Raw genomic sequence first — 17,305 nt, forward strand, 5'->3', positions numbered from 1 at the left:
CGTGGTCCTCCTGCCTGCACCCATGTGGACTTCCTGTCTGCCCCTACCTCCGTGGACCTCCTCTCTGCCCCCCGTGGACTTCCTGCCCCCCACCCCCGGACGTCCCGCCTGACCCCCGTGGACCTCCTACCTGCCCCATGGGGACCTCCTGTCTGCTTCCTGATCCTGTCAGCCCGCTTCACCGGGCAGAAGCAGCCTGCTCCAGTCTCCAGTTTACTTGAAGAACCCGCAGCATGCCCCCTCAGGAGTCCAGCACCAGCTGGCGAGATCCTACTCGGGAGTTTGAGCCCCGCTGAAGCAGTGAAATTGTAATAACCAAGACTTCACTCTGTTCCCTCAGCCCCAAGGGCTGTAGCTACTTCCTGCATTAGCTATCTTGTAAAGCTTTTGTATTCTGTTTTTAATTTTTCAGTTAATACCTATTTCATGCATTGCATTAATTCTCTCTTTTCAAGTTGTGTGGTTTCTGTGTCCTAACTGGACCATGACTGATACAGATAACAATAAATACAAAACAAACAAACAAACAAACAAAAAAACAGCAGGGAAGAGGATAGGAAGGATGTGTGGAGGGGGGGCAGTAGGCAATTTTAGATGTGTGGGTCAGGGAAAATGACATTTAAGAAGAAAACGACCATCCTGCTGTGGCTGAACCTCAGGCAAGAAGAATCCTGCTTTACAGAGCATGGTTTCATCTGGCCTCCTCTTTTTTCTCTCTGGACGAGACTGGACTTAGTCTTGAATAGTCACTGCCTACAAAAGCAGGCTTCAGGTATAGAGAATCCTAGACTTGGAGCATTCCCCAGAGGAAATGACCACAGGGATCATGTTCCTGCTTCCCCAAAGAGACCCATTTGGCTGTCTCAGGCAGATCTTGCCCATGAAGAAAATCCTGCCCCACTGGTTGTGGACATAAGCACCTTCCGATGATCCTTTCAGCAAATATTCTACTGACCGAGAGTGTCCATATGAGGCCTGTCCTTGGCGCATCTGCCTCCTGATAAGAGACATCCAGAGTACTGAGCACCAACCAGAAGGGAAGCCTGCCATCTCTCCTCTACCCACTGCTACGTGGCCCAGATCTCCAGACCAAAGACACATTTACTATTTGTAAAATCTCTGGCACAGATTCCAACATTCACATTCCTTCAATTGGTTCCCCAGTATGTGAACAAGTAATAGCATCCAGTGTGTTCAGTGAAAAAACATCACCAGACAGAGAATCTGAATACATGGGTCCTACACCTGTCTCAATCCACCTGGCCTTGCAATACTGGCCATGTCAACTGCATGCCCCTGAAGCTCAGGGTCATCACCTGGAAAAAAAGGGAAGTGGAGCAAAATTATAGATTCTATAATTAAATTCCTCTAACCATCTCATTCGTGTTTATAATGAACGGTAAGCTAATAGAAAAAATCTGTGGTCACATCAAGTGTAAAGGATTATTTAAATGTTACCTTGATCAGGCTCCTTGCTGGGCCCAACACGGGGCTCAATCTCATGATCCTGAGATCATGACCTGATCTGAAATCAAGAGTCGGATGCTTAACCGACTGAGCCACCCAGGCGCCCCTTACTGTACTTATTCTTAAGGAACTAGCAGAAACATATGTAATTATCCAGTGCTGTCCTTTGGTTCCCCACACTCACATATAAATTTCCTAATAATACCAACTTTGGCCCTACTTCCTCTAAAAGCCTTAGTTTTTCTACAATTTTATTACATGCCTCCCAAGACTGACATATTTTCAACCTGGTTTTGCCATCCCCAGCCTTCTCAGATTGGGACACTGCTCTTAAGAACGCCTATTATCTCTTCTGACCATGACTGTGTTGGGTTTTCCCTTCTGCTCCTGCGTTATTTTACTGGCTCCAGAACATTTTTCAAAGTCAGTTAAAAGTCTGGCAATCTTTCAGGCAGTTTCCTAGGATTTATTGGGTGCTGTAGAAAAACTCTCGATGACTGGAGTTTCCAGAGAATCCCTGGAGTCTGAGGTTGGGAATCAAACTTAGGACAGTTCAAACCAGGGCCCCGATTCAGTCTCCAACCAAGGGAGGGAATTCTTAAACACACGTGACAACTGTTGCATTTATAAGTTTTCCAACATTGTTGAAAACAAGAGAATAATTAGATTTTAGGAGAAGTGATATGTAGCCTATCCATTAAAGCTTTAACAGACACAATGCTGTAAGTAAGAGGAGCAAAATTTCACACAGATTTTGTGCCAAGGGTAATTGACAGACTTGATACTCTTTGGAGGTGGGGAGCTAAAGTGATAATCCAAGTACAGAACTTGCATAAAATCCATTAAGAAAATCTAATCCTGTCATATGCAACAGCATACATATCTAAAGGAAGCTCATTAATAGTACTGAGTAATGGAAGTTTTTAAAAATACTTCATCAGAAACCTTATTGAGAAAATCATTTATGGGGGTGCCTGGGTGGCTTAGTCAGTTAAGTCTCTGCCTTCGGCTCAGGTCATGATCCCAGGGTCCTGGGATCGAGCCCCGCATCAGGCTCCCTGCACAACACGGAGTCTGCTTCTCTCTCTCTCTCCCCCTCTGCCCCTCCCCCCTGCTCATTCTCTCTCTCTCTCTCTCTCTCAAATAAATAAATAAATAAAATCTTTAAAAAACATTTCTGAGTAAACTATGAGCTTCAACAGAAAATTCAGGGTGTTTGGCATTAGCCATGGAAAGAAATCAGATGAAATGAATTCTAAAATTAATTGTATAGTTATTTATACCTCAAAACAGAGGTTGAGAAAATATAGTATGTTTTTGTAAATTTGAAATACAAGCATTTGTTGCAAGCAAAAATACGGTTTATGTTATCAGGAACTTGGGGATACAAAGATAAATGAAGCAAGGTTTTTTGAAGAGCTCACAAACAAACCTGTAAATAAATAATTACGGGATGAATCCATATATATTTTAAAAGAGGCCCCTGCTACAGTATAAATGGGGATCTTAAGCTCTGAGAGGACTACATGCTGAGGAAGGTGGCACTGAACTGGAAAACAAATGAGAGAATCATGACCCCTATGGGAGCGTTCAAAGATGATGCCATGAAAATTCACATAAATGATCTTGCAGGTCCCTGGAGGGCAGCTACAGCCTGGTGATCTCGGGAAGCAAAAGTAGTCTATGGTTTGAAGTGCTGGTTCTTGAGTCAGGCTACCTAGGCACAGATCTCACTCTTTTAAGAATTATCTTGAGAGTCATCTGTAAAATGGGGAAAATAAAGTGGTCTTGGGCAATGATCTGTAAAATGTGTTAATAATAGCACCTACTGGAGACTGACTTCCCAAATGGAAGTGTGAGGGGTGAGGTAGATCTGCTTTCCAGTGAAATGATCATTTAATTGCTGAAAAATCACACACACACACACACACACACACACACACACACACACACAGAGCCAAGACATTTAAAGTTTCTATAAAATTCCCTAAGGTCATAAAAAGTGGAGAATCAGCTACTGAATTTAATTGAAACTTGGAAAGATGGGGAAATTTGGTGGCATCTGAGCCATGGTCTGGTCACCTACTCACCCTGTCCCCAGTCAATGTGACAGAGCTCTACTCCAGACATGTGCAGCCAAGAAGACAAAGGCTCCTTGTTCCCCCAACATCCATTCTAGAACTGTTTCCACAGAAGCAGGAACAAGCCACCAGCATTTCTCCTCTCCTTAGTTCTATGTTGCAGAAGCTCTATACCAGGCAGGCATGGCCATGGGAACTGGTTTGCCTTCTGCAGGCCGCCCCTACTCTTAGGCTGGAAGCTCCACTCCAGGCTCAGCACGAAGCCCTGAACATCCCCACGCCAGCTCTTCCGTAACATACAGGCTGCCGTCCAGGAAGCAAAAACAGAGAAGACCAGGCACCAACATCCTCATCCAGAGCTCCACTCACAGGATAAGGTCAAGTCCTGCAGAGTCAGAGTGTGGCCAGCATCTATAGAGTTGCTACAATATGTTCTCTATGATGCTCAAGTTCTAGAAGAAAATTATAAGACATGCAAAGAGACAGAAAAGTGTGACCCCTACACACGAAAACAGACAGGCACAGAAACTGCTTCTGAGAGGACCCAGATGTGGGGCTTAGTAGAGAACTATGTCAAAGCAACTATTACAAATATGTTCATGGAACCAAAGAGAAGGATGTCTAAAGGATTAAAGCAAGGCCTAATGACAATGACTTATGAAATACAGAATAAGGGAAATTATAAAAATAACCAAATGGAAATTCTGGAGTTAAAAAGTACAATATCCCAAATGAAAGCTTTATTACAGAAACTTAATAGATTTGAACTGCCAGCAGGGAATCAGTGGATTTGAAGATAAATTGATAAAAATGTTGCAATTTGAAGTGCACAGAGGAAAAAGCAAATGAAGGAAAATGAGCGGAGCCTCCGAGAAATGTAGTAAGGCATTAAGCACACCAATATATGCATAATGAGAGTACCACAGGGTGAACACAAAGATAACCACACCCATACACATCACAGTAAAAATGTAGAAAGACAAAGACAAAAAGAAAATCTTGAAACAACCATAAAAAAAACCCAACTCCTATGCGCAATAAAACTGCAATGAGATAAACAGCAGACTTTTCCAGCTAAACAATAGGGCTGAAGAGGCAGTAGGATGACATCGTCAAAGTGCTGGAAGGAAAAACCACTAACTAAACAATAACGAGAATAAAAACAACCAAAGCGCCATCCAATGATCTCTATCCAGCCACTCCAAGCCCCAATGAGACAGCACTTCGTCCTCACCGGGACAGCTATAATAAGAAGGTGGATAAGTGCTGGCCAGAGTGAGGAGAAATCAGAATCCTCATGCATTGCTAGGAGGATACAAAATGGGAACGCTAATGTGGAACGCAGTCTGGAAATTCATCAAAATGTTAAACATAGAATTTCCATAGGACCCAGCAATTACACTCCTAGGTATAAACACAAGAGAAACGGAACATATGTCTGCACAAGAACTTGTACACAAACAGCAGTGATAGTCACAGCCAAAAAGAGCACAGGCAGTGAGATCCATCAACCGCTGAAAGGATAGATAAAAAATGTCATATGTTTAGCAATAAAAATAATGACGTTTTGATACACGTTACAATGTGAATGAAACATGAACACATTACACCAAGTGAAAGAAGCCAGTCACAAAAGACCGCAAGTTGTATGCTTCCCTTTATGAGAAATTACCAGATTAGGCAAATCTACAGAGACAGAAAGTTAAATTAGTGGGGTTTAGGACTGATGGGGCTTGGGGAATGGGGACTGCCAGGGCTTTCTTTCTGGGGTGATGCAGAGTCTCAGATTAGGTGTGGTGAGGCTTGTACAACTCTGGAAATATACTACAAACCACTGAATTATACATTTCCAATGGGGGAAATCTCTATGATGTATGCACTACATAACAAAAAAGTTGTCTTTTAAAAAAAATAGTACCTATCTGTTAGCGTGGCCATTAGGCTAAGCAACTTAACAAATGATAGCCAAGCATGCGGCACAGAACCCTCCATAAATTAGGGTCGCTCCTTCCGCTACTGTCCTGACCATCGCTGTTTCCCACACTGTCACCACATGGTGCCTCAGGAAAGGCACGTGCTGTGTGACAGGCCTTCACATGCCTAAGCGTGGTGATCACAACAGACCTGTGATGTCAAGTAGGTAGAGACTTAAGAACTACACACATCGCCTTTTTTTTTTTTTAAATAACCTTATTTAGTGAAATACGAAATATTTTGAGCCAAGGTTCTTGGTGGCAATATCAGAAGGACTTCAGAGGTCTTCCTAGGGTTTACAGATGGTGCAGTGGAGAGTTCCATGACCTTGACAGATATTATCAGTCCTTCCTGGGGCAGTCTATTTCTCCACCAGGCATCACACCCCGCTTCTACCGTAAGGATTCAGGTTGGACAAAACTACCCCAAAACCATATGCGGATGCTGCCACCTCCCAGCAAGGCAGGGTGACGCACCCTCTCTGCCCCTCCTGGCACCCAGACGTGTCCTATTTCAGCACTGAAGCGACACTGCCCATTCCCTGCCTCTCTCATCACACAACACAGATCTGAAGTGCATTTATTATTCACGAGACCCTCAGGAAAACACTCATTTTAGTTTGTCAAGAGTAGTTATTTACTATAAATAAGGCAATCAGCTTTTAACTTTGATGGTGTTCCTCAAATCCGTTTTTAGAGAATGACGGCAAAGTGCTCCCAAACACAAAAGCTGGGAACCAGGTGAGAAAACTATCTATCAGATTGGAAACTGCATCATCTCACAATTGTCAAGCATGTTCTCTACCTGAAGTCATTAAACTCTTAGTTAAGCAATATATTTTAGCTTACAGGTGATAGTCCCACACTGTAGGTAAAACCAGAAGAACAGAATATAATTTTTTTTTTTTCTCCCCTACCAGGGATCTTGTTTTCCAAATGCTCTCTCCTTGAGGTGTATCAGAGACAACAGGTCAAACCAAAAAGAATTCTACTGACACCTGATGGCCAGCGAATAGCTGGGTCAACCAGAAATACCGAGGGGGGAAAACAAAAGCTTAACTGAGATCAACCTAGGACTTTAATTAGATTAAAAAAAAAAACAAGGGGCGCCTGGGTGGCTCAGTTGCTTGGGCGACTGCCTTCGGCTCAGGATCCTGGAGTCCCTGGATCGAGTCCCGCGTCAGGCTCCCTGCTCGGCGGTGAGTCTGCTTCTCCCTCTGACCCTCCCCCCTCTCATGTGCTCTCTCTCATTCTCTCTCTCTCAAATAAATAAATAAAAAATCTTTAAAATAAATAAATAAATAAATAAAATAAAAAATAAAAAAAAAAAAAAACAAGAATAAAAAGAACAAAAAAGGAGCTGTCCTCTAATATAAAAACATGCCATTTTTCATCATACTTGAAGAGATCTGAAAGATGAGCAATGGGATAGATATCAATCAGTAAAGAAATAAAAGACTTGGCAGCCACTTGAGGGATGATCCCATTCAGTATTTTTTATCATCTGGCTAATGAAAGATGACTTCTTATCCTCCCTTTTTCTTCTTTAAAATGCTTCTGATTTGTTCTATCATATGGCAAATGCCCCTGAACCCCACACTCATAAGTCTGGTTGAGGTCATTTCTGTCATGATCACCTACAGACAAAATAATCAGTGAAGTTGGATTTAATGTATTTGCAAGATTAATGGGGAAAGCATACAGATTTCTATTCCAGTGACCAGAATATTAAATTCCAGGGTTCATTATTCACAGGAGTCTTTTTTCTGCTCTCTTTCACTTCTTTATCTCACACGTAGTTGTCACTTACAAGTGTGCCGCTAACTCCCATGGAGATCAAAGAGAACCAGAAATCTCAAGCTGCTGCCAGCCAGCTCTGCTCCTGGGACCGACTCCAGAGCAGGGCTCAGCCATCGGGAGAGCCTGGGCTCACAGAGACCCAGGGCATCAATAAACCTGCACCCCTGCTGGGTTAATGGGAAGCACCTCACCCAATCTCCACAAACAAATCCAAGGCTACTAGCTCTGAAGTCATGGCATACCTCCCTACCACACAGATGGCTTCCATTTCCGGTCTGAGCCTTTGTGAAAGAAAGCCAAAGAAGAGATCTCTTCCTTTAGTGAATTCTATGAAGAGTTCTAGCCCTTTCATTAAGGAAGATCTGTTCTTCTTGGGAGAACATGGAAGAAATCAGCCACACTGTCTTCAATCCTAAAAATTATGCGAAATAACCACCACCTTATCTTTGGGAAATCCCTATTGTAGCCATTCTCCAATCAAAAGCCCTTTACAAATTAGAGTAGACATGGAATCAAGCCATTCCAAACGCAAAGCAGGCATTAATATTTTTTGAAAAATTTTAATGGGATTTAGCATTTGCACATATGTAGTATTTGAAGGGACTGGTTACAAATGCCGCTTCACCATCCAGTATCCACACACACTTGCACAAAATCCTTATAAGATGCAGAGTCTGAATTCCCTCTTTCCAAGAGAGAAAAAAATGTAAGACAGACTTAAAGCATTTTCTAGAAATATAATAAATATATAAAAACCTGTTTGCCAAGGGGCACCTGGGTGGCTCAGTCAGTTAAGTGTCTGCCTTCGGCTTGGGTCATGATCCCAGGGTCCTGGGATCAAGCCCCGAGTCAGACTCCCTGCTCTACGGGGAGCCTGTTTATCCCTCTCCCTCTGCCTGCTGCTCTGTCTACTTGTGCTCTGTCAAATAAGTAAATAAAATCTTTAAAAAAAAAAAAACCTGTTTGCCAAACCTTTACTATGGTCAAGACCTTAAAACATTTTGGCCACACATTTTTGCTCAGTTACCTAAGTCCTGTCTCGCTCATCTGTGTCCGAATGATTAATGTACTCAAAACTCGAAGTATCCGCTAAGCTTTTCTTCCCTAAAAATATGGAAGTATTTTAAGAAAATTAAAAGACAAGGCATTGAGATTTCGGCTTGGGGCAGCCCGAGAGATGCAGGTATCTTCTCAATGGGGCCAGACGATCCTCACTGTAAGGTCCCAGCAAAGGGGACCACCAGAAGCATTCAAGTGATGTTCAGTGTCTACGTCAGATACTAAGAAAATGGGGAATGTACCACAGAATCATCGGTCTAGGAAGACTTGGACTGCCGCCGGGCCATGGCTTTATCACCGCATTTGGAACGAAGGCCCTATTCTGTAAGCATGTGATCCTCAAGAGAATGGCAGAGGTAAAGTGCTTCCCAGCTTTGGATCAAATAATCCACCCGGCCCATCAGTTTCGTACTGCTGTTCTATTTGGAATGAAGACATTTCTGCGGCGCTGCACGGACCAGTGAGTTACAGTGGAAGCGGCCCCTGGGAAGTTCTCTATGTCAGACCTGGCCATGAGCTTGAAGTACGATTTTCACACTGGCACGCTCTTCCCTGGTTCTTGTAAAACAACAGAAGTCTGGACATGTGCTTCTATTGCCAAGTGTGCCAAAGAACGACATATTCTAGAGAGTATTACTTGGCGATTTCCTCCTGCTTTTACAGACCAAAGAAATGTGTCCTGCCATAATAGCGGAACCAGCTACAATCGCTCAAGGGAAACAGCACCCTGTCCCCTATCACACACCACTCACACCCAAGCTGTACTCACCAAACCTTTGCACGTTGAGAGAGCCACCGAGGAATTTTTGTGGGATCGTAAGGAGCCTTGATAGAAACAGAAATCCTCAGGCGGGAAGGTGTGCACGGACTTAGTACCTCCTTTCCCCAGTGTCTGCACGATAAATCCGGGAGCCACCAGGTTGCTGGAAGCTTTCAGCTCCATGTGGAAGTCGTGCCTGAAGCCCTTCAGCCGAAGGTGGAGAGACTCCACCCCGAGCTGGGCCAGCGCCCTCTTCCTCCTTTGAGGGTGTGTGATTTCGTGGGACACATAGTCTCCATTGTGGTCAACCTCATAAGGAGACACCAGGTCATATTCTGAAAGACAAAGAGAAGGTGTGGCTGAGTAAATTCAGGATTCTGAAAAGAATCAGGCAGTCTTGGAATATAATTTATTGCCAGAGGCCACTTCCGCCCAATAAAAATGATGGGAGGAAATGCCAGCATTGAGCCAAGCTCAAATCCGTACCGTAGGATGTGAACAATCATAGTCAGGAGGGAAAATCTTCAAAGTGGCCTTTAGAGAAGTCTCTGCTGCCCCAAAATATGTTATTCCCAATCCAGCAAAATCTACAACACTCCAAAAGAAAAATGAATCACAGACCAAAGAAATCCGAAAATGGACTTTTAGGATTACATTTCATAATGTTTACTTTGCACTCACGATAACATGTAATCATTTATGGTTCTAAATATTTTTTTTAGCCATGCTTGTTTTTTATAAAAACTTTCATTGAGCTGACACGAACTTTTAGCTTCAAAATACCAACAATTTATCAAAAATTAGTTAAAAAGACAACTACGGGGCGCCTGGGTGGCTCAGTTGGTTAAGCGACTGCCTTCGGCTCAGGTCATGATCCTGGAGTCCCAGGATCGAGTCCCGCATCGGGGTCCCCGCTCAGCGGGGAGTCTGCTTCTCCCTCTGGCCCTCCCCCTCTCATGTGCTCTCTCTCTCTTTCTCTCAAATAAATAAATAAAATCTTAAAAAAAAAAAAAAGACAACTACGATGGCTATACTTTGCTGCTTAATATTTTAACAGTTAATTGTTAAATCAAGGAATCCTACAAATCATATGCAGACATATTCCAGATGCTAACGTTTCCTACACGGTCTGCTCCCACTGAATACTGCTGTCCACCCGCTCACTGGCCTGAGCTCTTGGCATGACATCAGAGTTCACCACCCAGGGTCTTCCCCAATGTGCACCATGGTCTTCTGCCCACTCTGATTCATAGTATGCTAGCCTAAAAAACATTCAAATACATAATTTTTTGAAATGTGAAGAAAGGGGCTTTCTGCTTTCAGGGCACCCACACAGGCCTGTGGGGCATCAGGGGCCGACAATGTCACAGTGTGGCCCTCTCTGTGGAAAGCATAGACAGAAGCTTTGCAGCTCCTTTCATTATAAAATGTGCACCCAGGAAGCTGTGAAAGTCTCATAACCGGGACTCTTTTCTGCTTTAGTGCGAGTTGGACATTCTTCTTAGAGTCATAAGATAAAACACAGAGATAGTGTTTGGTCAGAAGTAAGCAGTATTTGGGTAATAACTTTTTCTGGAAAAATGAGGTTTTCTTCACAATCTGTTTCAGTGCAGGTGTCCGTCCATGGGTCCCTGTGCCGTCAGGAACAGGGAAAGGTCACACTCGAACAGGGCAGGCAGCCAGCACCGATCAGAAATGGCACATGGTGGGTTGGGGGAGAGAGAGCAGGCCGCAGATGGTGAGGCCCTGTCTTGAGCCCCCCCATGCTGAAGCCAGTGGCAAGGTGTGTGTCCAGGGCCGGCAGTCAACTCGATCCAGTGGCAGGATAACCCAACGATCGGTTCTGGCCTTGGCGACCCCAGGGAAGCCGTTTGCTCCGGGCAACAGCTTCGATGTGCGACCTCAGGGCCTGGCCCTGCCACTCAGGGATCAACAGGTACCCTGAGGGTCACGGGCAGCGGATTATAGCAGATCACAGGACGACCAACCATCAAAATCTATGTCGAAGCAGAGCATTTGTGTCCCAGAGGGCAAACTTTATTGGGCCTGTTTCCTGTTTTACTTAGGAAACCAAGAAAATAAAAGAACTCTGGCTCAACTGTGTGCAATGACAGGAGAAAGGGGAAACAAGTCAGGGATTTGCTCGTCTGGTGTAAGGATGTGACTGCAGGCTGTCCTGGGCCACTCTGAGAGACAAGTGTGCACGCCTTTCTACCTCAGTTTCTCCCCACTGCCTTCCACATCCCCAGCCTCCTGGATGGAGGGGGAGGCTGGCGCAAGTGGAGGTGTTGCCCCTTTCACCCTGCCCCCGGGACTCTCAGGGGACCCATCTCCCCCCACCCCAAGTCTGTGTCTATTCCAACAGAGGCTGTGGACACTTCCAAACACTGCCTAATCAGCACATTTATTGCACATAAACACACGATTACCACTTAAAGAAATCAAATTGTTTCCAGATGATATAAGCCACATTCTTATGACCTTTGTTTTGGAGGACATATAACATGCATCCTTTATCTGGAGGGGAGTATCCACTCTCTAGTATCTCTACAGTATCTACTCTCAAAATAGCGACTGATAAGACTCTTTTACATAAACACATACAGCATCCTGTTGATAAATGCTAGACAACCAGCTATCTGAGGGGAAAGAATAAACGGCTTGCTTTACCGCATTTGCCAGTTCCCCCGGTGTAAGACTCCCACCGTGGCTGATCTCCAGCACCAAGGTGATGTCACTCCACGTGGAGCACGGAAGAGATACCCAGTAACACACCAGTACACACGGAGTATCTCCCGCACACAGAAACGATTAATGCAAATAACTCAGGAGCACAGATAAGAGTAAAATAATGATGAGGGATGAGATTTGCATATTTTAATTTTGTTTTTAAAAGGACTTGTTTCACTATAACTTTGCATATTTTACTTTTCAGTGACCAGCTCTGCCAAACTTAAAGGAAAGGAACAATCAGCTCTGGAGGACGGGTACAGGCTGGCCCCAGGCCACCAGCTCCAGAAACAGCAAAGCCACACTTTGTAATCTATGACAATCTGTTCCCAAGAATGAGGAAGAAAATGCACGATGGGAAGAAGACCCGTTTTTTCAATTTAGTCTACTGGTTCTCAACCAGCAATTCCTCTCCCACACCCCCGGGGAGACAAATGTCTGGAGACATTTCCAGCTGTCACGGAGTGGGAGGGGGACAGTGGTGCTCCTGGGATCTAACGACCCAATCCAGAGATGCTGCTACAGAGTCTTCAATGCACTGGACAGGCTCTTGGGACAAAGTAATAATACTGCCAAGGCGGGGAATCCTGATTTAGTCCCACAATAGTCCTCTCTACCAAATGTGTACTCTTGGTTATGTGTCAATGAATGTGGAAAAGGTCATCACTAAAGAATTCAATGAATGAACAAAATAAGCATGGCATCTCATCATACTCCTATTACTATCTGGAAATAAATCAATACATTACTGCAATAGACTGAAAAAATTAACTTTTGAGCTTATGTTTTAAGATTATAACCCCCACAACTATTGGCTTGTGATTTCAAGAAAAAATTAGTGCGATTCCTAATCTTTAAGAATCCTTTATTTTTCAACTTTTTTAAAAAAGATTTTATTTACTTATTTTAAAGAGAGAGCAAGCGCACTCCAGAGCATGAGCTGGGGGAGAGGAACAGGGAGGGAGAGAAGGACAATCTCAAGCCGACTCCCAGCTGAACCTGGAGCCAGACACGGGGTTCAATCCCATGATCCCGAGATCATGACCTGAGCCGAAGTCAAAAGTTGGACGCGTAACCAACTGAGCCATCCAGGCACCCCTGTTTGAGACTCTTTTAAATGAGACCTGTATCCTATTCACCCTTAGTTAAGGAGAAAAACTTCACATATTGCTATTCCAGTCAGTGGTCAGAACTCCTTGATTTCAAGAGGTCTTCTGACCACAGCCTCAAGTCCAAGAACACTCTGGTTTCAAGCTGAATGCCTGAAGTGTAGTCCACCTGAGCATGCAGGGCTGGTTCCTAACAGCTGCCGAGAGCAGATCTGCACCTTGCATCCTACCCCTGTACTCAGTGACATCACATCCATAGCTTGGAAGCGATAACGGTGCAAGTATTTTGACCCGTTTACCCCATGGGAACCAGAAAATGCCCTAAATCCGGGCTCCAAAGAGCCTGTCGTTAAAGATTGACAAGCACGGGGCGCCTGGGTGGCTCAGTCGTTAAGCGTCTGCCTTCAGCTCAGGTCATGATCCCAGGGTCCTGGGATCGAGCCGCGCGTCGGGCTCCTGGCTCAGCGAGGAGCCTGCTTCTCCCTCTCCCTCTGCCTCTCTCCCTGCTCATGCTCTCTCTCTCTCTCTGTATCTCTGTGTCTCAAATTAATAAATAAAATCTTAAAAAAATAAAAAAATAAAAAATAAGCTCGACAAGCACGCTACCTGAAAGAGACGACCCTGTCTCATGTTCCCCAAATGTTTGAATGTAAATCAATATAATCTTCCAATGCACACACACAAACAACAGGTCTATTATGTACGATGAAACCCATTTCTAAAGAACTTCTAAACCTGGACTTGGAAGCATAACTTACTCTAGAATCAAAAGCTAACAAATCTGTGATACATCTTGGCTCTTAACAGGAGCCTCTATTTTTATTACAAAGGCAAATTTGTAGGAAAAACATTAAAATCTCCCACTAAGGAAAAACAACTCTGAATCAGCCAAAATGAAACAGGCATACTTAAATGTCTGAAAACAGTTTAGTTATCCACCGTGGCATCAAGAATAGAGGGCGTTCTCTTTCCCGCTGCGGAACTGCTTCAGACACTGAGGAAAACTGGCAATCAAAGGCTGAATTATGCGGGAAACAAACCTTATGGCCAAAAAGAGCGATTCCAAAGCCAATTTGTGTAACAGATACCTAGAAATGCAACAGTTACACAAAGTGCACCCTGGCCCTACTGTTCTACAGCGAAACAAGGAACCTGCTGAGCAGAAAGAGTCTTTTCTCTGGTAGTGTGAAAGCCCTCTGGTAACACCCCCTCTCTCTGGACTTGGCCGTTTCTAATTAAAGACCTAAAACACACAGAGGGTAGGCAGGTAGGGGGCTGGACTTTGTCCACTAGGCTATGACTTCATGGATGACGGCTCACACGTTCCCTGCCAGTTTTTGACCAGGCGAGGTATGTGCATGACGTGGCAATGCTTGGCTTGTGACACCAGCCGAGGTGCCAGGTGATTCGAACCGCATGCCAGCCAGGCTAGAGTCCAGCTCCCAGGAGTCCGTCCTGGCCAGGAGCAGGGGAAGCTCACTTGGGCAGGGAGCCTTTGACTTCTCCTTCCAGAAATGGTTCTCTGTCTGTATTGCTCCTACCTTAATAAAATGCTATACAGTCCCCTGAAAAATCTCCTGAGACCTTCATGAATTTTCATGATTTTATTTTATTTTATTTATTTATTTATTTATTTTAAGATTTTATTTATTTATTTGAGACAGAGAGAATGAGAGACAGAGAGCATGAGAGGGAGGAGGGTCAGAAGGAGAAGCAGACTCCCTGCCAAGCAGGGAGCCCGATGCGGGACTCGATCCAGGGACTCCAGGATCATGACCTGAGCCGAAGGCAGTCGCTTAACCAACTGAGCCACCCAGGCGCCCGAATTTTCATGATTTTAGAGAACTTTAGAGAACTTAACAAAAAACTCTTTTTTTCAGAAGTGTGTGTGGAGAGACAAATATAATATGGATAATTAGATTGTGGAATGCATCGTGAGAGAAACATGAAAGAAGACAAGGGCAAGCCCAAGAAGGTGACCTTTAAAAAGATAGATAATCACCTTTCTCCAGCAATTACGGAGCCATAAGCGATTTTTATGTTTCATATCACTTACATCTAGCGCCCTCTGGTGGTGCTGAAGGTCTTCTGTTCCAGCGTTCATCTACCTACCACTGTATTTATAGACTATTCGTGTACTCACTCAGTGGGACAGAATTCAAATAGTTAATGCACACGTCAGATTCTTGTCTTTATAAAAGATGGAAAACTATGTTCAAAAACTTTGAGTTATTAACTTTTCTAGATTTTCTGAAAATAAGCTGGGATAATCAAACCTCGTCCTTCCTCTAAAATACTAACACTTGATATGTCAATTTATTGTTGGAAATGTTGCAAAGTACAAAACAACTGCCAAAGGATTGGGTTCAGATAAAAACCACCCAGCAACTGACATCCCACACCTGCCTTTCCCTTTAGCCTAAGGCAGTTCAGGGCAGGGCCGATTATTCCCAGGAGATGTGAAATGTACAAATGCAGCTTGCCAACAGCACAAGGAAAACCACACATTGCAAAAGGATCAGACTTGTACGCCAAATCATGGCAGAAAGTACGGGCATTGCTTAGGCTGTCGCAAACGCTAATTACCCATTCCATGCACTATGTTACAGTTATGGCTCAACTCCTGAATAGCATCCACTTTCATACTAACTGGATCAGTATTAAGCAAAAACGGCTTTCTTTTGTCTCCTGCTCTTTAGTCAAGGATATACAGAGAGGCTTCACTTTAAAAGCCGGAGGAGGATCAGGAGGGGGCGAAGGGGTAGAGAACGGAGTAGTAAGCGCTTTCTAATTTCCTGAATGCATAAATTAATAAAACCTCTAGATTATTCCTTGCTTTTTAAATGTTCTTATTAAATATGTATTGCTTGTTTTTTCCCCCTACCGCTTCTGGTAATAACGCTGGCAAGCGTTACTGTTTCACAACGGAATACAATATGAATATTGGTGAAAGTTGACTCATGGGCGCTCGCTCATAAGGCAAGAAGGCAAGGCAGCATCCTGGGAGGAACAGTCGCAGAATTAGGAACATTCGCAGCACCTTATAAACCAGTGCCACTTGATGAGGACTTGGAAACCCCCTTCCCCGCAGACCTACCGCCTTTTTCCATCCAGTCAGGCTGAACCGCAGAATCCGGAGGACGCCAGACGCTCGGGCTCCCTGGCGAGGCCGCTGCGGGTCCCACGGAGCACGCAGGTGCCTGCTGGAAAACAGCGGCCACACGTCGGTGAGACCGGGACTGCAGGGGGGAAGCCGCGGGGCACCCCCCCGCCCCGTCGGGGACTCACCTGCACAGCCACCTGGGCCAACAGCAGCACACAGAGCGCCGCGCAGCCGGGGACCCGCAGGGCCCCGCCACCCCTCGCGCCCCGCGCCCGCCGCCCGCGCTGCGTCCCCGCGGGGAGAACGCGCCGCTCCATCCAGGGGCGCTCCAGGTGCCCAGGGCCGCGGGATGGCCCCCAGCCAGGCGGCTGCAAGTGGGCACCGAGGACCCGGCCGGCCGGCGCGCAGGACCTTGCCCGCAGGGCCTCCGCCGCCCGCGCGGGGTTATCACTGCCGCTCCGCGCGGCGCGGGGGGCGGAGTGGCGGCCAGGAGGCGGGGGCGGTGGTGGAGCACCAGCCCGCACCGTGGGAGAGCGGCGGGAGGAGGGAGGGGAGGGCAGGGGAGGCGGAGAGGATCGGCGAGGGGAGGAGAGGAGGGAGCAGGAGGAGTTGGCAGGGGCGGCGGGGTGGGGAGCTGGAGGAAGAGGGCAGGAGCGGAGACAGACGGGGAGGGAAGAGGCCGGAGAAAGCGGGCGGCAGGGTGGGGCAGAGGGGAGGAGGGCTGGGGAGGATCCCTGCGCGCGCTCGCCCGCCGGCCGGTCGGGGCCTCGCCCAGCTCCCCTGGGCGCGCGGCTGGAGCGGTGGCCCGGAGGCTCTGAGTGTGAGCAGCTTGAGCCACCCTCCCGGTGCCCTCTGAACCTGCAGTCGCGCCGCACCGCCCCAGGGCTGCCTGGCCAGCAACCCCAGGGCCAGACCTGTGCTGCCTCTGGCTCAGACACCTGCCGCCCACCAAGTGAGGCTGGGCTGCGCCTGGGGCCGCTGCGTTGGCCCTCGCGCTGCGTGTGGGAGATCAAGTGCGGGACAGCGGCGCCCAGGGCTTCAGGGTGTCCTGCGGTTCTGAGTACACACGAAGGTGCCTTGCTCGTGCCTTGCTCTTGCCTTGGGGAGGGATGGGAGGCCCGGTGGTCTAAGAAGCAACGTCTGTCTCCTGGTCAGTCCTGGATGTAGAGGAGCTCCTGGCCCCGGGGCCACCTGCCCTGGAGAGCCTGTGTGCCCAGCTGCTG

At 46.2% G+C, this 17,305-nt stretch overlaps 1 protein-coding gene across 1 annotated transcript in view; it reads right to left on the reverse strand.

Annotated features, from left to right (window-relative positions):
• The window catches only part of ADAMTS16 (ADAM metallopeptidase with thrombospondin type 1 motif 16), a 163,444-nt gene extending 147,045 nt beyond the window's left edge, over positions 1–16,399 (reverse strand). The window contains exons 1-3 of the mRNA XM_021702532.1: positions 16,268–16,399; positions 16,077–16,179; positions 9,150–9,475 (exon numbers count right to left, since the gene is read on the reverse strand). Of these exons, the coding sequence (XP_021558207.1) occupies positions 9,150–9,475; positions 16,077–16,179; positions 16,268–16,399 (561 nt within the window). The remainder of the gene's footprint in view (positions 1–9,149; positions 9,476–16,076; positions 16,180–16,267) is intronic.
• Between the last annotated feature and the right edge of the window lie 906 nt (positions 16,400–17,305).

This window comes from Neomonachus schauinslandi, chromosome 7, assembly GCF_002201575.2.
Source record: "Neomonachus schauinslandi chromosome 7, ASM220157v2, whole genome shotgun sequence".
Lineage (NCBI taxonomy): Eukaryota > Metazoa > Chordata > Mammalia > Carnivora > Phocidae > Neomonachus > Neomonachus schauinslandi.